General features: G+C 36.4%; 2 protein-coding genes across 6 annotated transcripts in view; one reads left to right on the top strand and one right to left on the bottom strand.

The window, feature by feature from the left end:
• Positions 1-14402, top strand: part of PHF3 (PHD finger protein 3) — an 81481-nt gene extending 67079 nt beyond the window's left edge. For all 5 annotated transcript variants that reach the window (XM_019417645.2, XM_019417642.2, XM_019417643.2 and 2 more), the window contains 7 exons: positions 2000-2131; positions 2711-2846; positions 6150-6345; positions 6834-6981; positions 8961-9050; positions 11123-11318; positions 11543-14402. In XM_019417645.2, coding sequence (XP_019273190.1) covers positions 2000-2131; positions 2711-2846; positions 6150-6345; positions 6834-6981; positions 8961-9050; positions 11123-11318; positions 11543-13662 — 3018 coding nt within the window. In that variant the 3' untranslated portion in view covers positions 13663-14402. The remainder of the gene's footprint in view (positions 1-1999; positions 2132-2710; positions 2847-6149; positions 6346-6833; positions 6982-8960; positions 9051-11122; positions 11319-11542) is intronic.
• A 6570-nt stretch (positions 14403-20972) lies between these two features.
• Positions 20973-24362, bottom strand: part of LOC109248190 (protein eyes shut homolog) — a 784935-nt gene continuing 781545 nt past the window's right edge. The window contains exon 21 of the mRNA XM_053905310.1: positions 20973-22439. Coding sequence (XP_053761285.1) covers positions 21250-22439 — 1190 coding nt within the window. The 3' untranslated portion in view covers positions 20973-21249. The remainder of the gene's footprint in view (positions 22440-24362) is intronic.

Here is a 24362-nt window from a genome sequence, read left to right as displayed (position 1 = left end):
TTTAATCTTTTGTTTTCCCTATCTCTGCTGCTTTTTTCTCATTTTCTTCAGTTAGAAGGTTACATAATTAACTTGTGTTTTGTTATATTTCATAAATCAGAAAGATGGGAAATTAGGCACATTTTTTCTTAATCACGTCTATACTTTTCAGAAGCACGATTTGAAGGTATAATGAATATTGGTAATTTGTAGTGCTAGATTAAGTCAAAATGAAAATTTTACAGGTTTATAATCCCTTATCATTCAAATTTCAAACACCAAAAGGTCAGAAAAACAAGGATTTTTTTCCCTTAACACATTTATTGATAAAACCTGACCCAAATTGTCACATATGAATGCTCTTATTTACAGAAATGTTGTGGGCTTAAGTAGCTCTGTCCCAGGTCTGACTGAGGTGTTACGTAACATAAATAGTATGTGCAGCATAGTCCATTTTTAAAATTAGAAAGTTCTGAAAGTCACCAGTGCCAGGAGTTTTCATTTAGGTGTTGTGAACTTGAAATAACCTTTAAAGATTCATTAAGTGAATGTGTGACTTAGGGTTATTGTGGCAGTGGGATGACCACATTATCTACTAGTTTGATTACAGTGGCCTCAGAATATTGGCTTTTTAAAATTTACTTATTTTTTATTTTTGAGAGAGAAAGAGCATGAGCAGGGGAGAGGGGCAGAGAGAGAGAGAGAATAGTAAGCAGGCTCCATGCTTAGTGCAGAGCCTAACGTGGGGCTTGATCCCATGATCTGAGCAAAATCACGAGTTGTAGGCTCAACCGACTGAGCCACTCAGGTGCCCTAGAATGTTAGCTTTTCATTCTAGAAAGTATTGGTTATTTACAGTTCATAGGAATTCTACATGATTTACCTGATTCTTTTTTCCATAATACTTGCATCTCAGGTATTAAGCCTCCGTGTGGATCTTCTGCTAAATCTAGTTTGAAGCACAGGGCCTTGATTTCTTTTTTTTTTTTTTTTTTTTTTTTTAATTTTTTTTTAACGTTTATTTATTTTTGAGACAGAGAGAGACAGAGCATGAACGGGGGAAGGTCAGAGAGAGGGAGACACAGAATCTGAAACAGGCTCCAGGCTCTGAGCTGTCAGCACAGAGCCCGACGCGGGGCTTGAACTCACGGACCACGAGATCATGACCTGAGCCGAAGTCGGCCGCTTAACCGACTGAGCCACCCAGGCACCCCGGCCTTGATTTCATATATTACACTTATTCACATGTTTCTTCACTTTCACCCTGTGTAATTTTTCCTCTTAATTTGAAAATAGTATCACCTCATCTTTCTCTCCATGTCCCAAATATGTACACGCCTCTCTTCTGCATTGAAATGTGGCTGCAAGTATTACCTGCTTTGGAGACCAGCTTGTTCTTCCTTTAGGCCATGTATCTGATTTCTTTCTTTAAAGGATGATTTGCATATAACAGGCAAAATAAATGACCATCTTTACCTTTCTTAACCTGTTCCACTCTCAGCTACTTTTTACTATACTAGTTTTTGCTACACTTGCTTATTATTGTGTTGCCAGGCTTGTTCATCATCACAAAGTAAGCTTGGTCAGGAGAAAACTGATAGGGGACTACCTGATAATTTTTGGTATTTGAATAAACTTCCACTATTTGGGGGAGTGTTAAGAACATCAAGTTAGGAATCTGAGGAAAATAATTCCCATTTCCCTGTGGCAGCTGCTACTATACTAAATCAGAAAGCAGGTAAATATCATGTTTCAACCCTTTGCAAATTACATTGCACTTTAGCTCCTTCTGGTTAATTTATGTGTGAACTTCTCATGGCTTATAAACCCAGCACTTAAAACAGTCTCTGACATTTGTAAGTACTCAGTGTATATTTGTTGTTTGAGAGACCACCTAAAGATTAAAAATCATCTATGATGATTTTTTTCATTTTTAGATAAGCTCTTACTATTTAAAGTTGTACATTTGGAAATATGTATATTTCAATTGTGAAATGTTTCTTTAAAATATTTCCTTTAGACCATAGAGATGATTGAGAAAGAGCAGAGAGAAGTGGAAAGACGGCCAATCACAAAAATAACTCATAAAGGTGAAATAGAAATTGAGAGTGATGCCCCAATGAAGGAACAGGAAGCAGCCATGGAGATTCAGGTAAAAATTATAATAGTGTCATGTTTGTAGTGCTCAAAACATGAAGATTCAGTGATTTATTTGCCTCAGATGTTCTTTAAGTTGAAAGAAGATTTTTAAAAATATATATATTTTAAAGTAGTTTATTTCATTGGTTTCATGGTTTTTTTGAGAGTGTTTACAGTATTGTTTCTCTGTATGTAAAGTGCAGGCTATCTGCATCACAGGCATCTCTTAAACACTTGTTTAAATGTAGATTCTCAGGATCTGTAGGACTTCGCGAATTCTTCAGTAGGCCTATAAATCTGTAGGTGCTTCTTAGACTGGTTTGAGAGTGTAGTACAGCTTTTCTTGTTTTCAAATATCAGTGAGAAAATAATAGGAAATCTTGTTAGAGGCCTTAAAGAATGAAGACTGAAGAATGTCTTGAGTTTTTGCTCTACTTTAAGTCATAATTAATATCTAGCATTTATTTTATAAAGAAATAGTGAAAAACAACCTGTGAATGGAATAGCTTTCATGTATCAATATGAAATATAAGTTGATTTTTAATAATCGGGACAAAATTTTGTCTGCTGAAACTTTTTATTCCTTTTTTAGGAACCTACAGCTAACAAGTCATTGGAGAAGACAGAAGGATCTGAAAAACAGAAAGAAGAGATTGATTCTATGTCTAAAGATACCACTAGTCAACATAGACAACATCTTTTTGATCTTAACTGTAAAATTTGCATAGGTAATTGGAAATTTTTCCTTTCTTCTTTTTTTTTAGTGTTTATTTTAGAGAGAGAGAGAGAGACAGTACGAGTTTGGGGGGGGAGGGGTAGAGAGAGGGAGACACAGAATCTGAAGCAGGCTCCAGGCTCTGAGCCATCAGCACAGCCCAACATGGGGCTCAAACTCAGGAACAGTGAGATCATGACCTGAGCCGGAGTTGGATGCTCAACTGACTGAGCCACTGAGGCACTCATGGAAATTTTTCATTCTGAAATGTTGCTTTCACTTTGAAAGGGGGATACTTGTATTTGTAATCTAAATAGGTTTTTGTTTTCTCTGTACTGGTGGTGGGGTACCTGCTCACTCCTTTTGAGGAGTAGCACAGTTTTAGAGTGACTGCTCTTCAGAGTTGAGGTATAGTTTGATACTATCATATAGTTTGCTAACTAGAATTAATTGTATTATGTAAGATCTGAACTTAACCAACTCAGAGTCAAAAGACTAGAATTTAAGCATTAGAGTAGGCATCAGAACTGTTGCACAGTTGTGATGGTATTGTCATTTACTAGGTGAAGGAATAAAACAGCATTCATATTTTATTATTATATATAACAAATGAAACAAATCCCAAAATATCTCTTCTCTAGTATTCTTATATCTGGCCATTCATTCAGTAAATATTTACTGAAATCTTTTTTGCCGAGCACTTTCTGGTGCAGTGAACGAGTCAGATATTATACAGGCTTTAAGAGAAACCATAAAGCCTAGTGGGAAAGACAGGCAGGTGATGATTTGAGTAGAAGTACAGTCATAAGTGTCTTTAGCTAGCAGGAAGACTTAGCCTAGAGTGAGGCATTGGGGAGACTTGAATTGATATTTAAGCTGAGACATGAAGACTGAAAGGGGAAGACCATTCTGAATACTGGGAATGGCATGAGCTTGAATTGAATTCAAGAAGAGGAGAGAGGCATGTGATTTGTTTGAAGAGATACTTTAGGGATCACATTTTGTATTATTGCCTTTCGAACTTCAGATTGTGACTTCTTAGTGAAATCAAGTTAGTAAGTAGTTACTAGCATTTCAAAAACAAAAACAATATGAAATACCACAGTGAATTACTCTTATAAAGATGTGTACCATTTTGTGAAACTTTAATTCTGGTTATTTATATATAACCAAAATAATACACACATACACACACGTGTATATACACACACATACACAGATGTGTTGAGTGTGTGTGTGTGTATAAGTAATGGATCATGAGATAAAATATGACTTTACAGATCATGATCAGAATACTGAAAATCTACTTTTACAGCCACATTTAAGATTTTGGTCTTTTATCTAAGAGCAGTGGATACTGATTGAAGGGTTTTTTAGCAAGGGAATGGCATGATCAAATTGGAATTTTATGAAGATCTCTCTGACTGTGGTGAGAAGGTATTACAGTGGGAGAAGCCAAGGGAGGAAGGAGGGAAACTTGATAGGAAGCCTCTGCACTAGTCCAATGTGAGATGAAGATGGTTTTTTTTTTTTTTTTTTTTTTTTCAACGTTTATTTATTTTTGGGACAGAGAGAGACAGAGCATGAATGGGGGAGGGACAGAGAGAGAGGGAGACACAGAATCGGAAACAAGCTCCAGGCTCTGAGCCATCAGCCCAGAGCCTGACGCGGGGCTCGAACTCACGGACCGTGAGATCGTGACCTGGCTGAAGTCGGACGCTTAACTGACTGCGCCACCCAGGCGCCCCTGAAGATGGTTTTAATTAGAGTGATTAGAGCAGTAATTGGAGATGGAAGTAAGTGGAGGCTTTGAGATAATCACGTTAGGTAATATTGATAGATGCTAGAGATGGGCTAGATTTAGGGCATAAGAAATAGGGATGTATAAGGAAGAATTTAAATTATATTTAATCATATCTTCTCAAAATCATGTTTATATATTTTACCGTCTGTACAAGATTAAAGACTTAAAGGGCAGAGAGAATGTTTTTAGACTTTGTTGTTCTTTTTTTTAAGTTTATTTATTTGAGAGAGACAGAGATGGCTCAAGTGGGGGAAGAGGTAGCAAGAGAGGGAGACAGGCTCCTCACTGTCAGCTTGGAGCCTGACATGGGGATCGAACCCACGAAAACCCAGGAGATCATGACCTGAGCTGAAATCAAGAGTCGGATGCTTAACCGACTAAGCCACCTAAGTTCCCCAAGACGTTACTATTCTTAAAGAAAGCTATCCATGGTCTAATAGTATTTTTAAGTTCACCCATGTAGTTCTATCTTAATAAAAAATACTTAGTGATTTCTATTAACTTTAATAATTTCCATGGTAATATTTTAGTAAATGTAATGTTAGCACACAAAAACATTTGTTAAACACTACTAGACCTAACCTATTTTCAGAAAGTTTGAGTGATTTGTTTCCTTCTTGGTGCTATAGCCTAAAACCAGTGTCATTTTTTAAACTTTACTAACATTTTTCATGTTTAGTAACTGTACTATGCATTTATGTTATGAGGTGCTGCTATATGTAACACAAAGTAGGATACAGATTTTTTTTTACTCAGTTCTTTTTCAAGTAACTTCTCTTGGAATTTGGTCTAATTTAGTTTAAAATTGGTAGGGGGTCACCTGGGTGGCTCAGTTTGTTGAGCATCTGACTTTTGATTTCAGCTCGGGGTCATGTTCCCAGTATTGTGGGATTAAGCCCTGCATCTGGTTCTACGCTGAGTGTGGAGCCTGCCTGGATTCTCTCTCTCTCCCCCCTGACCCCCTCCCCTGCTTGCCTTTTCTCTCTCTAAATAAAAAAAAAAAAGAAAAATTGCTAGGGAATCAAGAAACTTAGTTTAAAAATGTTTGTTTATTTATTTTGAGAGAGATAGCGATAGCACAAGCAGAGGAAGGGCAGAGACAGAGAGGGAGGGAGAATCCCAAGCAGGCTCCATGTTGTCAGCACAGAGCCCGGTATGGGGCTCCATCTCAGAAACCGTGAGATCGTGACCTGAGCCGAAAGCAAGAGTCAGATGCTTAACCGACTGAGCCACCCAGGTATCCCAAGAAACTTATTTTAGATTCTAGTTATAATGTTTCCATTTCAGCTTATCTAAGTTGCTTAATATCCTTTTTCCCTAATTTTTCACATCAATTAGAGAGATGTAATATAACACAGCATGAGAAATGATGATAGTTAAAAATTACCCCAGGAAATCTAAGGTTATGCAACAATTCCATCAGAAACACTGAATAACTCTTGAAGTGAAATGGATGAAGTTACAGGAATTTCAGTTTACAAAAATGGTTTGTTTGGTGTCATCTGATGTTAGGTCGAATGGCACCACCTGTAGATGATCTTTCTCCAAAAAAAGTTAAAGTTGTTGTTGGAGTATCTCGTAAACATTCAGATAATGAAGCAGAAAGTATAGCAGATGCACTGTCTTCAACCTCAAACATCTTGGCTTCTGAATTCTTTGAAGAGGAAAAACAAGAGTCTCCGAAATCAACATTCTCTCCTGCCCCACGGTAATTTTCTCTTAGCTGTAACTTCAATAATTATTATAGATCTTTGCCAAATTATACTTGGATGTCTTCAAATATGGAAAAGTGACATATTTCTTAGGAACCTTTCTTTTGAGAAAAGAACTGTACCTTCTTAAACATTAAACTAATTGAGATAAAAGAATAAGACTTAAAATTAATTTAGAGGTTTGAGTCTGTGTGTGGGGACTTGACTTTAAAATTCCTTTTAATTATGTTGGTCCCAAGAGGTGGGAGATAGGTCATTAAATAAAAATTGCTTGCACCTCTCTGTACCTTCATCTGAGCCACCCGTGAAGGATATTGTAAGTCATGACTATGTAAATATGAACGTACTTTCATCTTTAATCAATAGCCTTTATGTATTTTGGCTTTCTTGACATGCTAAAGTAGAAATAATTGATGACTTAGTAGAAAATGTATTTATTCATGACCATATCTTTAGGCTGAAAATTTCTAATGTCCTGTTTTAGACCAGAGATGCCTGGAACTGTTGAAGTTGAGTCTACCTTCCTGGCTCGATTGAACTTTATCTGGAAAGGTTTTATCAACATGCCTTCTGTAGCAAAATTTGTTACCAAAGCCTACCCAGTATCTGGTTCCCCTGAGTATTTGACAGAGGTACTGTGAACTTTTCTTGCCGTTTTCTGCTTGGGTTGACATATGTGCTTCCAAAAGAAGTAGGAGAGAAAATGATATTATAAATAATAATGTTTTATTTCATTCATAAGTATGTTGACAGTGATGCTTAGAACCATTCAATTAATGAAATTTTGAGTTCACAACTGAAGTTTTTGAACTGTAGATAATTGTATTCTGAAAGTTTTCACCCTACAAATCCTGTACTGTAAGATGTATGTCAGAGAATTAAAAATTAATGAGAGTCTGCATGGATATCATGAGTTTTTCTTTAAAGGATTGACCTACTTAGTATGGACGTCGAAGGTGTTAGCCTGTCAAGAAGATTTTTTTCCATGTTAACAAGTCTAATTCTCCTGTTGCTTATGTTTCCTCTACTGCATGACTACAGCTCTTTTCTGCCTCTATCTGTGAATGAGATGTAGGTGATAGTTGAAACATTACAGTAAGGTGACAGTCCCATGAGACCCAATGATCATAGTTGCTCCAGGTACCCTTGGTTGGTTTTATACCTGAAAGAATTGGATGGAACTGTCATGCAACATTTATGGAAAATAAGCAGTTACAGTATTATATTATGAAAAATGAGAAAGTATGACATTTTTGAACTATTTTGAAAAGTTGTGTTTTTCTTTTGTTTTAGGAAGTAGGAAAATAATTCAGTACATGTACTGTATTTTTGTTGAGATTGTATTTTCTGTTATGTTTGTATCTAAACTGTTGCATCCATTCTCAGTCTCCTGATCATGAAGGCAAAAATTAAAAAAGAAAAAAAAAATTCTTTCCAGTATTTCAAAAGTCTTAAATTGTATATATGCCTATTTTTCTTTAAAGACTAACAAACTTTTCTTTATATTAGGCTGAAATTAGTTTAAGTGTAATGGTGCCTAACGTTGATCAGTTTATTTGTTTAGCATTGTGTTTTAATAAACAACCTAATTATTACTTCTACATTTAGTTTGCTTGGCAAATAATATTTTAGAAATGTTGATTTTATAAGAGGAAAATTAAATGGACCCATGATGCTTTTCTTTTTGAACAAATCTCTTTAGAAATTTAGTCTTTGATCAGTCCGTGGTGAAGAGAACTCTTCTTTTAAATTGGAAAGAAGTCCTGAATTATGGAATTTGAATTTAAACAAAACTATTCTCCTTTCTTAGTTTGTAAGGTTGCTTTCCAGAATTCCACCTCTGCTTTTTACTACTTTTAGTTTAGGACTAAAGTCCCAAATAAAATATTAAAGCAATTAATAATTTAAATACACTTAAATCAAATTTACTATCAATTAATTATGCTTTCTATGAATTTTTTCAGCTTCATAGAAAAATAGAAATACACTGATTAAAGTTTTAAATATTTTCAGTTACATAGTTCTTCACTTCATTTAGGTATAGTCATCTGTTTTCAGAAAATTCTACTGTTAAAAAAAAATGAACTTGCAGTATTACAGTGTTCTGTACCGTGGAGAAGTACACTCTATAATTATAGTTGGTAACTTCTGAAATCCAGCTGTTAATGATTAAATGATATCCTTGCCCACTACCACCAAAAAAGGGGTGAGGGGGTAGGAGTGGGCGGAATAGAAAAACAATCTCTAATATTCTGAAATCTGTTGTACTCTTCCTGGATTGTCGGTGTGTCGTTTGCTTGCCACTGCTTCACTTTCCTGTGCCTGTTTTTCCTACTGGAAACTGACATGACCTCAGATTCTATCTCACATGTATCTTGGGCACCAACCTTGGTTATTTGAGGTTGACAATTGAGGCACCCAGCTTGGTTATTTGAGGTTGACATTTGAGGTAAATCCTGATTGCTATCCCTGTACTTTGTTATGTTCTATGATGCAAATCTTTTTATTTACTTGTTTTTTATTACCAATTTTAAATTACTCTTAGAGTAAATTATGAATATTACAGTAAAGATATTCTGTATATACTGATCACCTTCATTTTTTACTATAGGATCTACCAGATAGTATTCAAGTAGGTGGCAGGATATCACCTCAGACAGTTTGGGATTATGTTGAAAAAATTAAAGCATCAGGAACCAAGGTAAGGAAAATTTCTTTTGTTACACCTGCATGAGAGAGCACTTGAAAAGTAAATCATGAGAGTTCTTATGCAGGGAACCCTAGGGGGTAGGAGCCACTACAAATTCTGAATCTACATAGTGTGCTTGACAAAACTGAACTAAAGCCATTTGCTAAAGCTCAGAACAGCTCAGCATTCTTCCTGTGGGTTTTTCTTTCCTTCTGGTATGCTTTCTTAGTGATTTCTGTCAGTGTTTTGAAAGAAATGTTTTAAAGTAAGTATTGAGATTCCTCCTGGGATTGTGCCTTGCTTTGATTATAGACATTTGTTTAGTTAGGGCATAGGCTAAGAGACCTTAAAATATAGTGGCAACAAAGAGACCCTAAAAATATAGTGGCTCTAAGTATATAGAAGTTTATTTTTATTAAAATTTTTTTTAATGTTTATTTATTTTTGAGAGAGAAAGAGAGGGAGAGTGAGAGCGACAGAGCGTGAGCAGGGGAGGGACAAAGAGAATGTAAAGCAGGCTCCAGGCTCAGAGCTGTCAGCACAGAGTCTGACGTGGGACTCAAACCCATGAACCATGAAATCATGACCTGAGCCAAAGTCGGATGCTTAACCAACTGAGCCACCCAGGCGCCCCTATTTAATTTTAAAAGTTTATTTATTTATTTTGAGAGAGTGGGGAGGGGGGAAGGGGAGGGTCAGAAAGAGAGGGAGTGAGAGAGAATCTCAAGCAGGTCCCTCACTGTCAGTGCAGAGCCTGACTTGGGGCTCTAACTCATGACCGTGAGCTCATGACCTGAGCCGAAACCAAGAATCAGATGCTCAACCAACTGAGCCACCCAGGCACCCCCTGAAGTTTGTTTGCTTAAAAAATTTTAAAGTTTATTTATTCTGAGAGAGAGCATGAGTGGGGTAGGGGCAGAGAGAGAGGGAAAGAGAATTTCATGCAAGCTCCACACTGTCAGTGCAGAGCCTGACGTGGGTCTCGAACTCCCGAACTGTGAGATCATGATCTGACCTGATACAAGGGTCAGACGCTTAACCAACTGAGCCACCCAGGCGTTATGAATATATATTTTTCAATATAGGTTTTAGAATTTAAATTAATACAGTATTAGAATACAAAGAAACTTTGAAGCATTGTAGAAAAGTTACAACACTTATTTGCTATCACTTTCTCATGATAGTAAAAGTCATAAGAAAGCATTGGGGAGGTATTCCCTTGGATATTTTGGGAATCATTCTTGGCCTACCCATATACTTCTGCCCAGTATTTTATAATATGCCTCCTTCCTGAACTGACTGAAACACACCCCTAAAAGAGGACAGTTTAGATGACAGACCTTTTATAAGAGAGCTGTAGTTTAGCTCATTTACATGTTCTGTATAGGAACTTCTATCAATTTAGGCTTTGTAGCAGGTCTGTCTCTCTTCATTTTGACTATGTATGTTCATGAAAAGACATCTCATTTTTTTACACTACCAAATTGATACTACATTGGGATTCTCTTTTCTATTGGAAACAAATTCTAGAACCTAGAGGCAAACAAATAAGTTCCTGAGTAAACCAAATGATTTCATAAAACGTATGGCTTTTATGTATTTCAGTTCTTTTCACCCAGTCTCCATTCTGGATTTTCACTGGATTTGAGTTTTTTTGTGTATGTGTACATGGCAGGGTGGTGGTAGGTGATATTAATTTTCAGTATACTGAAAACACAGGCAACCATTTGTGGAGATTATGAGATAGGAAATAAGGATGTAGTGTAGATATCAAAGGACTCGGGTTTAAATACCTTCTCTGTTACTGACAATTGTGTCACCTTGAGCAAATTAATTACTGTGGGACTCAGTGTCTTATGGGACACCTTCAGATAAAACAGATCTGTCAGTGGGTCAGCAAACATCTTTTCCTAAGAGTTCCTTCCTTTTACTATTTTTATCTGCATTTAAGTTGGCAAATCATGTTTTTCAGTAATCATCATTATAAAATTTACTGGATTATTACTAGTTGAGAAATGATATTTAAAACCCAGCTATTCTTTAGGTTATTATTTTAAACAGTCATTTATGATTTTCTTGAATAGGAAATTTGTGTGGTTCGCTTCACACCTGTAACTGAAGAAGATCAGATTTCTTATACTTTGCTGTTTGCATACTTCAGTAGCAGAAAGCGCTATGGAGTAGCTGCTAACAACATGAAGCAGGTTAAGGATATGTACCTTATTCCTTTGGGTGCCGCAGATAAAATTCCACACCCTCTTGTGCCTTTTGATGGACCTGGTAGGTATACATTTTAATAATAAGAGTATGAATAAAAAAAAGTGGGAGGTGAGACCAGAGTGAGAAGACAGACTCTGCTTGCATTCTTGGGTTTCAGCCCTCTGGAGCTGACTTCACAGGGACAGGCACCCACCTAATAGGCTGTAATAAGCTAGATGCAGAAATGTACCCTGTGTTGTAATGGTTGAAAATGACTATTCATTGATGTTTTTTATTTTATACAGGGCTTGAACTGCATAGACCCAATCTGTTGTTGGGCTTAATTATTCGTCAAAAACTGAAGCGGCAACATAGTGCTAGTGTTAGCACTAGTCATACAGCCGAGACTTCTGAAAGCATACCAATGGCATTGCCACCTGACAAAAAAAGTAAGATGGAAGTTTCCACAGAAGAAACACCAGAGGAAGAAAATGACTTTTTTAATTCTTTTACAACTGTATTACACAAGCAGAGAAATAAACCTCAGCAAACTCTTCAGGAAGACCTTCCAACAGTAATTGAACCTTTAGTGGAAGTCACCAAACAAGAGCCACCAAAACCTTTAAGATTCCTTCCTGGGGTATTGATTGGCTGGGAAAATCAGCCTTCTACTCTGGAATTAGCAAATAAACCTCTTCCTGTGGATGATATACTTCAGAGCCTTTTGGGCACTACTGGTCAGGTATATGAACAGACTCAATCAGTGATAGAACAAAACACTCTTAAAGAAATTCCTTTTCTAAGTGAGCAAGCTGACCCCAAAGCAGAGAAAGTAGATAAAGTGGAAGTAACTGATGGTGAAGCCAAGGACGTAAAGGTCAAAGTAGATGATCTTTCAGAGTCTACAGGTAATTCAGTAGTAGGAGAAGAAACATCAGTAATGGGTTCTTCTTCCATTTCTCCTGGACCTTTGACGAGTCTTAGCCTCAGAGGTAAACCACCAGATGTTTCTACAGAAGCATTCTTAACAAATTTATCAATTCAGTCGAAACAGGAAGAAACTGTGGAGAATAAAGAGAGAACGTTAAAAAGGCAGCTGCTGCAAGATCAAGAGAATAATTTGCAAGATAATCGGACTTCAAATACTAGTTCTCCATGCAGGTCTAATGTAGGAAAAGGAAACATAGATAGTAATGTCAGTTGCAGTGAAAACCTTGTTGCTAATACAACAAGGTCCCCACAGTTTATCAACTTGAAACGGGATCCTAGACAAGCAGCAGGACGAAGTCAGCAGATAACTGCTTCAGAAAACAAAGATGGAGATATTTGCCGGAATGGAGAAAAACACACCCTGCCTGGTCTGTCACACAAGGAGCACTTAACAGAACAAATCAATGTAGAGGAAAAGTTGTCTTCTGTAGAGAAGAGCTCGTGTGTTCAGCAGGGTGATAATTCAGGGGTTGCACAAAACTCACCGTCAGTAGAAAACATACACACTTCTCAAGCAGAACAAACAAAACCCTTACAGGAGGATATTTTAATGCAAAATATCGAAACTGTGCACCCATTTCGAAGAGGATCCACAGCGACAACATCTCATTTTGAAGGTGGAAACACATGTCAATCAGAATTTCCTTCTAAAAGCATCAACTTTACTTCCAGAAGCACCAGCCCCAGAACAAGTGCAAACTTTTCACCCATGAGGCCACAGCAGCCCAACCTTCAGCATCTCAAGTCTAGCCCCCCTGGATTTCCATTTCCAGGACCTCCTAATTTTCCCCCACAAAGCATGTTTGGATTTCCACCACATTTACCACCTCCTTTACTTCCCCCTCCAGGCTTTGGCTTTGCTCAAAATCCCATGGTTCCCTGGCCACCTGTTGTTCACCTGACAGGCCAACCACAACGTATGATGGGTCCCCTTTCACAAACATCAAGGTATATAGGCCCACAAAATTTTTACCAGGTTAAAGACATTCGAAGACCAGAAAGGCGCCATAGTGACCCTTGGGGTAGGCAAGACCAACAGCAACTGGATAGGCCATTTAATAGGGGTAAAGGGGATCGACAGAGATTTTATAGTGATTCACACCATTTGAAAAGAGAGCGACATGAAAAGGAATGGGAGCAAGAGTCTGAAAGGCATAGACGCAGAGACAGAACCCAAGACAAGGACAGAGACAGAAAAAGGGAGGAAGGGCACAAAGATAAAGAGAGGGCACGGTTGTCACATGGTGATCGAGGAGCAGATGGAAAAGCAAGCCGGGATAGTAGGAATGTAGACAAGAAACCAGATAAACCTAAAAGTGAAGACCATGAAAAGGACAAAGAACGAGAGAAAAGTAAACATAGAGAAGGAGAAAAGGACAGAGATAGGTACCACAAAGATAGGGACCACACTGACAGAGCTAAAAGCAAAAGGTAAAATTTGCAGGCTGCTTCAAGATTACATTTAAATAACTTAAATGTTGTATCTTAAAAACTTTATGATTGCCTGCTAGGATTGTGCCATCTTTTAAATTTTTAATATTGGTGGTTTGCAGAACAATAAAATCTGTGTGTTGGTGCAGAGTGCTCTCTGTACCAGTGCTCATCATCCCTTCTTCATACCAACTGTCCCTAGTTCTAGGAATTTAATATTTTTAAAAGTTTTACATTGCTGTATATTCAAAGATTTGTTTTATTAATATGCAATAAAGGCTTAGAAATTTTAGTTTTATTCCTTACTTGGTAAATATGGTTAACTATGGAGTATATTTACTGCCTCTAGTGAATGTCCTTTATATAATGACTAATTTGAGAGTAATGTGTGCTCTGTAAGTTTGTTTAAATTGCACTGTTTTTAAAGAAACTGTAGAGGAGAAACAGAACGCCAAGCAACTTCATAATCAGATTATATTAATCATTTAGTTGAGCAGTTTTTGACCAAGAATCAGACGCCCAAGGAGTACATTTCTTGCTTTAATCTGCACTCATTGAAGGCATTTATTACCATTACTACAACTTTGTGGTAGGCCATTTCTTTCCTTTTCATTTTTGGCTCTTTGGAAACTTGAATACTTAAGCTTGTACATGATCTTGTGTTTTGCTATCCTTTTTACTGTAAAATGTAAATATTTTAAGGGATATTTTGATTCTAAATATGATAAAAGAATTTCTCACCTATTTTGTGTGTGTGATTTGAAATTCAGTAGTCAAAGTATTCTTTAAAGCTTTAATTATCATCAGATGCTAAACCCTTACTCCACCAAGGGCATAGAGCCATAGCTCTCTAAATCAGGCAATAGATGAGGGAAAAAACGATTTCTGTACCATAGATTACAGGCTATTGAGGTAAATCATGTAGTTCTAAAGAGGCTATGGATTAAGAACTAATGAAAAACTGTTGTAGCTATAGCTCACTTTATAGGTATGTTTCTGAAAACTTGTATACCATCAAAATTTGGTACACTGACTAATCATTTCAGAACTTTTATTTTAGAGAAACATGTGAATCTCTTTGGAACATGTGTAATTTGTTGGTGGAGGAGAGGGGATAACTACAGTTTTGTATGCTAGTACTTCTTGAAATAGAAAACACCTGGAGGCTGTTGTTAATCCAAATTTAAATTTACTTACACCCTAAATTACCTACTGTATTGATTGCTATAATTTAAACCAATAGCTACCAAAAGTTACTAGCACTTGAGGCCAAAAAAGAAAAAACAGTATTTTTGCTCCTCTGTATTAATGAAGAAAAATATAAATGACTTTACAGAATTAAAAAGATAAAGTTGATTTTCTTAAAAAGTATAAAGATTACAGTTAAAAATAGGTTTTGAAAATGAGTCAGCTTTGGTGTTCTCACTGGAGAGAAAAGGAGCTGAAATTCAAAACCAAACATTTTGTCTAACTTGCAATAACTTGCAACCCTTTTTTTTGTCATCCTTATCCTCTGAAATTAATGATCATAAAAGTTCTGAAACAGAGGACTTGTATTTAAATAAAGTTTGTTTAATTTTGGTCTACTTTTCTTTTGGAAATTAACTTGTTAGAAAACTAGTCAGTTTGCAAACAAAACTTAAGGTTGGTCATCTTTTGCAGCATTATGAAGAAATTGTTCAGGGTTTTACTTAAAAAACAACAAAAACCAAAAACAAATCCCTCAAACCAAAAAAAATTACCTTTTTGATTTCAACTATGTATGTTAGTAAGTCTGCTTCCCCTGATTAATCTGATAGGGGTGGTGGTGGGGGAGTTGAGTAGACATTGAATTTTTGTTTGTTTGTTTGGTAAGGTAAAAATGGGTTAACCAATGGAAGAAAGCCTTTAAGTTAGTTTTTTATTACTTCTTAGCCAGTAGTTTCTTATATATATTGTGATGCTTTCATATTTCATTGGAGCTTGATCTCATAGAGGCTCCTATTAGTGGTGGCCATCTCCTGAGATTACAGGGCTACTAAGTGTTAAAACCAGGTCTCTTACCCTTGTTGACTGAAACATTGTGGTGATTAGGGGGAGTATAGGCATTTTGACTGAGGTTTTAACTTGGGAGGGAAGGGAAATGAGAAAAATTTTCAGTGAGTAGTAGATCCAAAGCCATTCTCAGTCTTTTAAAGTCTTACCTACAAACCAGCCTTAACACAAATGTGAGTTAAATGAGGTTCCTCTTTGTTTCTCCTGTCTTAAGGACAGCTTAATCTTCAAAAAATTTGATGCTTTTTAAAATTTAGAACCATCTTCAGACAGATTCTACATACCTCTCTTAAGTAAAATGTACCAGGGTGTCTCAATACCAAAAAGTCCACCTTTTGTCATCCTTGCAATAAGAAAGCCTCTGTGAGCCCTCTGTTATGTCAGACGTTGTGTGGAGCACTTTATATAAACCTTGGGCAGCCTGAAAGGTGAAGACTGACTTACCTCAGAGGTCTCTTGAGGAAACTTGTACTTAGGGGGAAAGGAAAAAAAAAAGTGCCCAAGGTTAGACTGCTATTGTCAGAACTGGAATTTAGCTCAGTTCCACTTTTCTTCAAAGTCTGCATGCCAGTTGTATGAGAATTGAGAACAGGAGAGAGGGACAAAAGCCTGATTACCGTATATGCCTTTCGTAGCCCTTTTCCTCTCTATTCCACCAGCCTGTCTGTGGTGAATAGCCCAACTCCTCAAAGTGAGCAGGAAGATGAAAAGTGTGGGTTCCCTTGTATAGATCTGCAAAGTTTATCTTCGTTTCAAATCCTAATTCTCAAGTTCTCTTTTATTCTCTATTGGTGCTGTGACAAATTATTAAAAAGTTAGTGGCCTAAAACCACACTTTATTATCGTACGTTTCTATAGATCAGAAGTCTGATGCAGATCTCAGGTTGAGATCAATGTGTCCTTCTCTGGAGGCCTTAGGAGAAAAATCCATTCCCCTTGTCTTTTCCAGCTTTTAGAGGCCACTCAACTTTCCTTGCCTCAAGGTCCCTTCCTTCAATTCAAAGCCACCTCTGATCCTTCTGATTCCCTCATCCACTTTTAAGGGGCCCTTGTGATATATTAGGCCCACCCAGGTAATCCAGGATAACCTTCCTATTTTAAGGTCGCTGATGAGGAACTTGAGTTCCATTTGAGACCTCAATTCCCTCTTGCCATATAACCTATTTATAGGTACCAGGGATTAGGATGTAGACAGCTTTAAGGGACCATTCTATTTACCACAATTCTTGACTTGCTGATTGTAACTTACTTGTGGGTGAACTAAGTTTTTGGAGTTAAAACACATCTAGGATCATAGTAAATATGTTTAAAAGTTAAGAAAAATACCAACAATAGATAAGAAAATGGAGTGACAGTTAAACCACTTGGCTATATAAAACTAGTTAACTGCTAAATTTCTAATCAGGTATGGTCTTAGTTTTTAATTGTAGCTATGTTTTTAAAGAAGGATATGAATCAAGTTAAAATGCATTATGAGAGCTTGCTAATGAACCAGATTTTATTAAAGCGAATAGTTTACATAATTTTAACATTTAAATATACCAGTTGCACTATTTCAGTCTGCTCAGATCCCTTTAAAACACTGGTCAAGTTACCACTTAACTAATGACTACAAAGGACAATATTTGTAATCAACTATTGACATTTGTCTCCCAAGGCAAATCTTGAATAGAATTGGTTACTACTTTTAAAAAGGTGTCAACCCTGATTCTTTGATTCCTGTTTCATAAAGAATTTCAGTAATTCATGTATAGAGCAAGAAATTTTAGGTTAAGAGCTAGAAAGGTCTTGAAAACACGAGTCTACTTTATAGATGCAGAACAGAGTCTTTGGGTGGGGGAAACCGGAGTACTTAAAGAAGAGGCAGTGAATTCAATATAACTACCAATATCCCTAAATACCTTTTTCTGTGAAGTAATTCAGTGTGTGTATGGACATATCTGCCCAAGCTGTAAATTAAAAATATTCCTTATTTTAAAAGAGAATACTTCCCTCCTCTGTCCCCAAGTCAATTTTTTGCAGCAACTTTGTTGAATCTTTTAAAAGATAAACATTGCCTTAATTTTTTTATTTAAATCAAGTTAACATATAGTGTAATAATGGTTTCAGGAGAATTTAGTGATTCATCACCTGTAACACCCAGTGCTCATCCCAGCAGGTTCCCGCCTTAATGCCCATCACCCATTTAGCCCATCTCCCTGCCCACCCTCCCCTCCAGCAACCCTGTTTGTTCTCTGTATTTAAGGGTCTTACGGTTTGCCTGCCTCTTTGTTGTTATATTTTTCCTTCCCTTCTATGTTCATCTATTTTGTTTCTTAAATTTCACATGAGTGAAATCATATGTCTTTCGCTGATTTATTTCACTTAGCATAATACCTTCTAGGTCCACCCACATTGTTGCAAATGGCAAGATTTCATTCTTTTTGATCGCTGAGTAAATACTCCATTGTGTGTGTGTATACACACACACACCACATCTTTATCCATTCATCAGTGGATGGACATTTGGATTTTTTCCATAATTTGTTGTTGATAGTGCTGCTATAACCATTGGGGTGCATGTGCCCCTTTGAGTCAGCGTTTTTGTATCCTTTGGATAAATACATAGTAGTGCAATTGCTGGATCCCTAATAGGGTAGTTCTATTTTTAATTTTTTTAAGGAACCTCCACACTGTTTTCCAGAGTGGCTGCACCAGTTTGCATTCTTACCAACAGTGCAAAAGTGTTCCCTTTTTTCTGTAGCCTCATCTGCCTCCTCTATTGTTTCCTGTGTTAATTTTAACCTTTCTGACAGATATGAGGCATTCACCTTACTATAAAACATGTTTGCATTCAACACTTTGTGTTTCAGAAGCATTGTAATGTTTATAGTAAGTTATCTTAAAGGGTTTCTGTATCAATTACTTCTATTTTGTGCTGGAAAAACATTACAGGAAATCTTCAACACTATCATCCCAAAGATAGCAAAAATGAATAATGATAATTCACATGAAATTTAAAAATTTTTACATGTTTTATTTATTTTTGAGAGAGAGCGCGGGAGTTGGAGAGGGGCAGCATGACCCGGAGATCATGACCTGAGCTGAAGTCTGATACTTAACTGACTGAGCCACCCAGGTACTCCCACACATGAAATTTTAGATTTTACAGTAAAAAAAAAAAAAAAAAAAAAAGTTTTCGAGTCATTTTGATTTATAGGAAATTGGTAGATAGCAGTTTTAAATTCTTACTTATTTGGTGCCTATTTGGTGCTTGATTCTTGGAATTGAGTGGTGAGCAGTACCATTCGCCTCCAGTCTTGGAGCTTGCAGTGTAGTGCAGAAGACAAGTGATCACATCTTCATGTGAAAACTGCAGCTGTGAGAAGCAACTTTAACAGTAATTCTCAAACTTTTTGGTTTCAGGATCTTTTTACTCTTTAAAAAGTTATGGAGAACCCAAAAAAATGGGTTGTATCATTTAGCTTATTAGAAATTAAGATGTTATAATTTACAAATAATTAACTTATTTAACACTGATCCTTATGTTAATGTAACATTTGTGTGAAAAATAACTTACACTAAATTTGGTAAGAATGTCATGGTTTTCATTTTGGCACATCTCTGGATTCTCTTAACTGCCTCTGCATTCAGTGTTTTGCAATATGTCATCTCATTTGATATATATGAAGAAAACCTGGCTTCACATGGAATTGTCATTGAGAAAGGAAGTACTCTGTGGATCCCCAGAAGACTTACGGGCTCTCAGAGTTCCTTGTTTTACCCTTAAGGAAGTGCTGCTTTAAGGATAGGCACTTTGTATCATGAGAGAACATGTGGCCTATCATGGGGGTGTGGTTCATTGGAACTTTGGTAACCTTTGAGAACAGCTTTATTAGCTTTATACATAAAATATATGTAAAGTGAGATCTAATTATCAGCCATCAAAATGAATTTTTTAAAGATCAGTTATTCTTATGATCTTAATATCACCAAAGTTAGATGAAATGGTATGGGCCAAAACAAATTTAGGTCCCAGTTTTTCAGCCAATATTGTTGGATGGAGTTTTCTTACATGGTTTCTGTTAAAAAACAGAACAACACACACACACACACACACACACACACAGCCTTGGAATCAGTAGACATTCTGTAGTTCTACCTTAACATTATATTTTGCTCATACACTTTTTCTAATGTTCATATACCCGGGGGTATGTTGTGTGCCATTGAATGGTGCCAAAGTTCTTTACTTTAGTTCTGGGGCCCTCCAATAGTATCTGTAGCCTTCTGATTGCAATGGTGTAGCAAAAACAAGTGCCCCCCTGCAAAAAAAGTTTAATTCTTCAAATGATAAATTGCTTAGTTTCTTTGTATAGACTGGAAACTGTACAGGCAGATTTTGCTTAATAGCAATGAGCAGCTAACCATGCACCTGCCCCTTTATTTGTAAACCATTTTCTCCATTTAATAATTAACATATCTTTCCTTTCAAACTTCACATGTTGCTTATTACCAAGGTAATATTTTTTATCTCCAGGTATAGTCATACCTATTAGTGTATTGTGTCAGTCGTGTCGTCATTTGCTTTCTTGGTGGCCAAATTGTCATAAATACCACACTCTAAAAATGCTAAATAACAGCAGCGATAACTACTTCCCAATATGCAATGGTGGGGTGGGGAGAGAAAATGCTATCTACAATTATATCAATAACTGGTGATTGGGTAAAAGGAATTTTCTCAGGTTACTATTTTTGATGGCATAGATACAATCAGTACAATAATTTTTCAATGGCATTATTCAGAACCTATTTAATGCCCAGTTTTGAGATCTGTAGACTTGAAAATTTAGGTGTAAATGAAGTTTAATTTTTAAATTTGATCAGTTATGTAAGAACATGGCTTAAAAAGTCAAGTAATTTTATAAGGTTTGTAAACAAAACCCAGCAATGTTTGCACTACTCCTCTCCAGAGGTTACTATTTTCAGTTTAGATATTTCTTAGGATATGTGTCTTCATATTTGTGACATGTATGCTTTAAAATAGGTTGCAACAATTGTATCTATTAATGTCTTACTGTGGGATTTAAATGTTTAACCCTCACCAGCCAACTCCTTTCCTCCACCTTCCATCTTCCCACATTCATGCAATAACTGATTTTAGTCCATATTTAAATTTCATATTATTGCAATCATATAAATATTCATAACTGAGCCATACAATAGAATATGTGTAGTTTTTTTCTTATATAATTTTTATTTTTCCTTTGGTTAATTTGCTTTTTATTTTATTTTTCTTTGTATCATTTAAAACTAATTCACAGATGAATAAACACTACATGAACTAATGGAGTGAAAACTTTCGAATCAACATGTTTATAGATATTGGATGTAGGAAAACCAACCAAAATCATTTCTTTAGCTATATTTTATAAGCTTATAAATACGGTATGTTAGCATTTAGACTATTTCAGTTAATAGTAAATAGCTGATTTCTAGTAAACAATGTGCCACAAATAGCTATCAAAATACATTTACATATATATTTTGTATATCGAAATTACCAGTATTTATGTCATTAATTTTGTTCATCTCCATTAAAAACATTATATCCTTCTGATTTAATTAATTCAATTTTTTTTGAGTCCTGAAAAAATACATCTTTAATTTTGCCAACAAAATCTCTTTTAAAAATCTCTTGAGTAACAGTATTTACCTTTCGGCCATATTCAAAGCCCCCTAGATAACTAATGCCATCATAGTTTAAATCAACAAATTTTTTGTGTGGATCAATATCCTCCAAGAGAATCAGGTTGTTATCTAGGTAGGCCTTAATAACAGTCTGATTTTGAATTACACTTACATGGTGCCATTTATTACAAAAGAATGTGCCATTGCTATAGATCATAGGCACAGATACGCTTTTTCCTAAGTTAACTGCTATTTTCAAGGACTGATTATGGAGACCAATTGCCAGAAAATCATTTTCTTCCTTTTGAGCTTTTCCTATCCATACAATTAAGCCTTCTGTTTCAGTAGTACTGAAATTTAAGGATATAGTAGTGAACTGAAGGTTTCTCATTCTGTAATCTGGATCAATGTATTTAATATAAGAATTACCCATAAATTTTGCAGTTGAAAATGAAGTTTTGTTTTCACAATACTTTCCCACCCAACCCAAAGCACAGAAACAATTGTAAGAAGATGATTGGTCGGGTATACATAGAGATTGGTGGAGACAAAGATTATTTGAACAGTGCACAGACTGGTTACATGTATTTCCAGTCCAATGTGGCAAACATTTGCAAGAAAAAGTTGTGCCATTTACTATACATTCACCCCTATTTCTGCACACCTTGTACCCACAGGGGGTCCCATCACAGTCACCTACATTTGCTCCGCTTTTTGCTCCTAATTCAGTTAATTTTAACTCTTGATTATTTATAATAACTTCTCGGACACAGCCCTGAAAACCTGTAGGTTCATTTGCTATTGACATAGGATTTACAAGATTTAAAGATGGCATTCCTCCAACATAGAAGTCAGTATTTGTGTCCAGGGAGTTCATTTTTGCATTGGCTTTTTCTGTTACATTTATCCCATCCAGATCCAGGTAGCCTTCCGCACCAACTCTTCCTGCTTTAATCACATGCCAAATACTTCCATTAATAGTCACTTTTTGGAGAGTTTCTAGAATGATAGTTCTGTCACCAAGGTTGTAGCGAAGTTGAACAGAACCATTTACTAAGGAGATACATAAAAAATCACCTGTTGAGAAAGAAAACCAGTCAATTAGTAACAGGAAAATGTTACTCCATTAAAAACTCTTGCCCTTTTTGGCCATTTGAGTAAGTTTTGGTTTTGGGCAAAAAAAGGCAAGTCTTGATCACAACGTTAGAGAATTTTATTTCCATCTACAGATGAAAATAAATGGGTATTTATTCATACATATATCCTGTATTATTCAGGAATTGGCCACATAAGCTTTTCCTAGTTGTAAATATTTTACATTGAATGAAATGTATTGTGGTACTAAGTTTAAGTGAAGTTTACCTTTAATGATTTTATCTAGTTAAGGATGAATGTGTAAAAAGTTTTTAAGACGTTTTACTCCAAACATCTGATTCTGCTTGACAGAGATTGAGGCAGTAAATAAGAGAGTTAAGAAAGGTTAATACGGGTGCTATGAAAAAGTTTCAGCCATGTCCTTGGCATCAAGTTCTGTCTACAACTACACACATCCCTAGTTGAGATCTCTCTAAATTTCGTATCTCAGTTTGTGAACTTTCTCCCATACACCTGGCATCTTCCAGTCTTTGCAAACTCAGTGAGTCACTCCCTCATCCTCCAGTTCTTCAAACTCAAAATTTAGCTGTGATCCCTGATTCCATATATTTTTTTGTTCCACACAGAAACAGATTTATTAACATTTTGGTTCACTGCAAAACATCTTGATTCTGTCCGCCTTTGCCATCTTCATTAGATTCACTAGCTTTATTTCTAGCTCAATCTATTTGCTAGAGCCTCTTCACTCTTCCTTCCTAACTGAATTTCCAATCTAAACTGAAGCTAAAGTGATCTTTTCAAGTGAAAAGATCTGGTCATTATACTACCCTTCAATGGCATTTGCTGTTGCCATAAAAGCCTAAAATATTTAACATCTACAGAGGCTCTGCAGGTTTCCCAGCCCCTTTCTCCAGCTTCACCTGGAGTGTATTCTCCCTCTTCCTCCACTCTCTTTACTCCAGCAACACTGACCTTGTTCTTGCCTCCGAACGTTTGTGCACATTTTCTTTTTCTGGGAACACTCCACCTCATCCCATCTCATCTAGGAAACTCCTATCCTTCAGGTCTGAGATCAAATGCCACTTCCTCAGAGGTGATTCCACAGAGCTGGTCAGGTTTTTTATTTTATTTTATTGATAGCACATTTCTCTCCTTCACAATGTTTACCTCATTTTATAATTATATAGTCATCTGGGAACAAATATGAATAAATATCTAGCCTGTGTATGAAGCTGCAGAGAGGCATTCAAAGGAAAAGTAAATGCAGCTCTCTGTGCCAAGAAAAGAATGTGGCCCTTCAATGGCAAAGCTGCTTCAAGAAGTTAGCAAAGTGGTTTACATAACAAATCCTGCAGATGTCTTCCTCAAGATAGCATTTTCCCTTCTCCCTAACATTTCACAACCAATAAAATTTCTTATCCAAGGAGATTTCTTGGCACATGCTGTTCTTCCTTTTCTCCTTGGGGCAGTGCAGCACTGCCTCACCTCTCTCCCACAGTGTCCTTTCCTTCTACTCCCCTTTGTGGTCCCCTTCCCACCATTATTCTAAGAAGACTGGAATATGTAGCAGGTCTATAGTCCTACACCTATGATTTCAACTTGAGAAAACTATATGAGCCCATGCAAAGTATGGTTCTCTGAATCATTTTCCTCAGAGAATTTCTAGTGACTATAATCTGTCATTACACCTGTGATTATTTAATAGGTGCCTCATCCACTAGCTCGTAAGCTTCATGGAAACAGGGTCTGTGTCTGATTTGGCCCAACGGTTTATCCCCAGCACCTAGCACAGCACCTGGCACATAATTAGATGCTAAATAAACAATTATTGAATTAAGAAATCACCTTTAGGAATGGCTGGGTGGCTCAGTCTGTTAAGCATCTAAATCTTGATTTTGGCTCAGG

Source organism: Panthera pardus, unplaced genomic scaffold (genome assembly GCF_024362965.1).
Source record: "Panthera pardus isolate Hobbes unplaced genomic scaffold, ASM2436296v1 HiC_scaffold_17, whole genome shotgun sequence".
NCBI lineage: Eukaryota > Metazoa > Chordata > Mammalia > Carnivora > Felidae > Panthera > Panthera pardus.
Note: the sequence above shows the minus strand (reverse complement) of the source record. Positions and strands in the feature narration are given on the sequence as shown.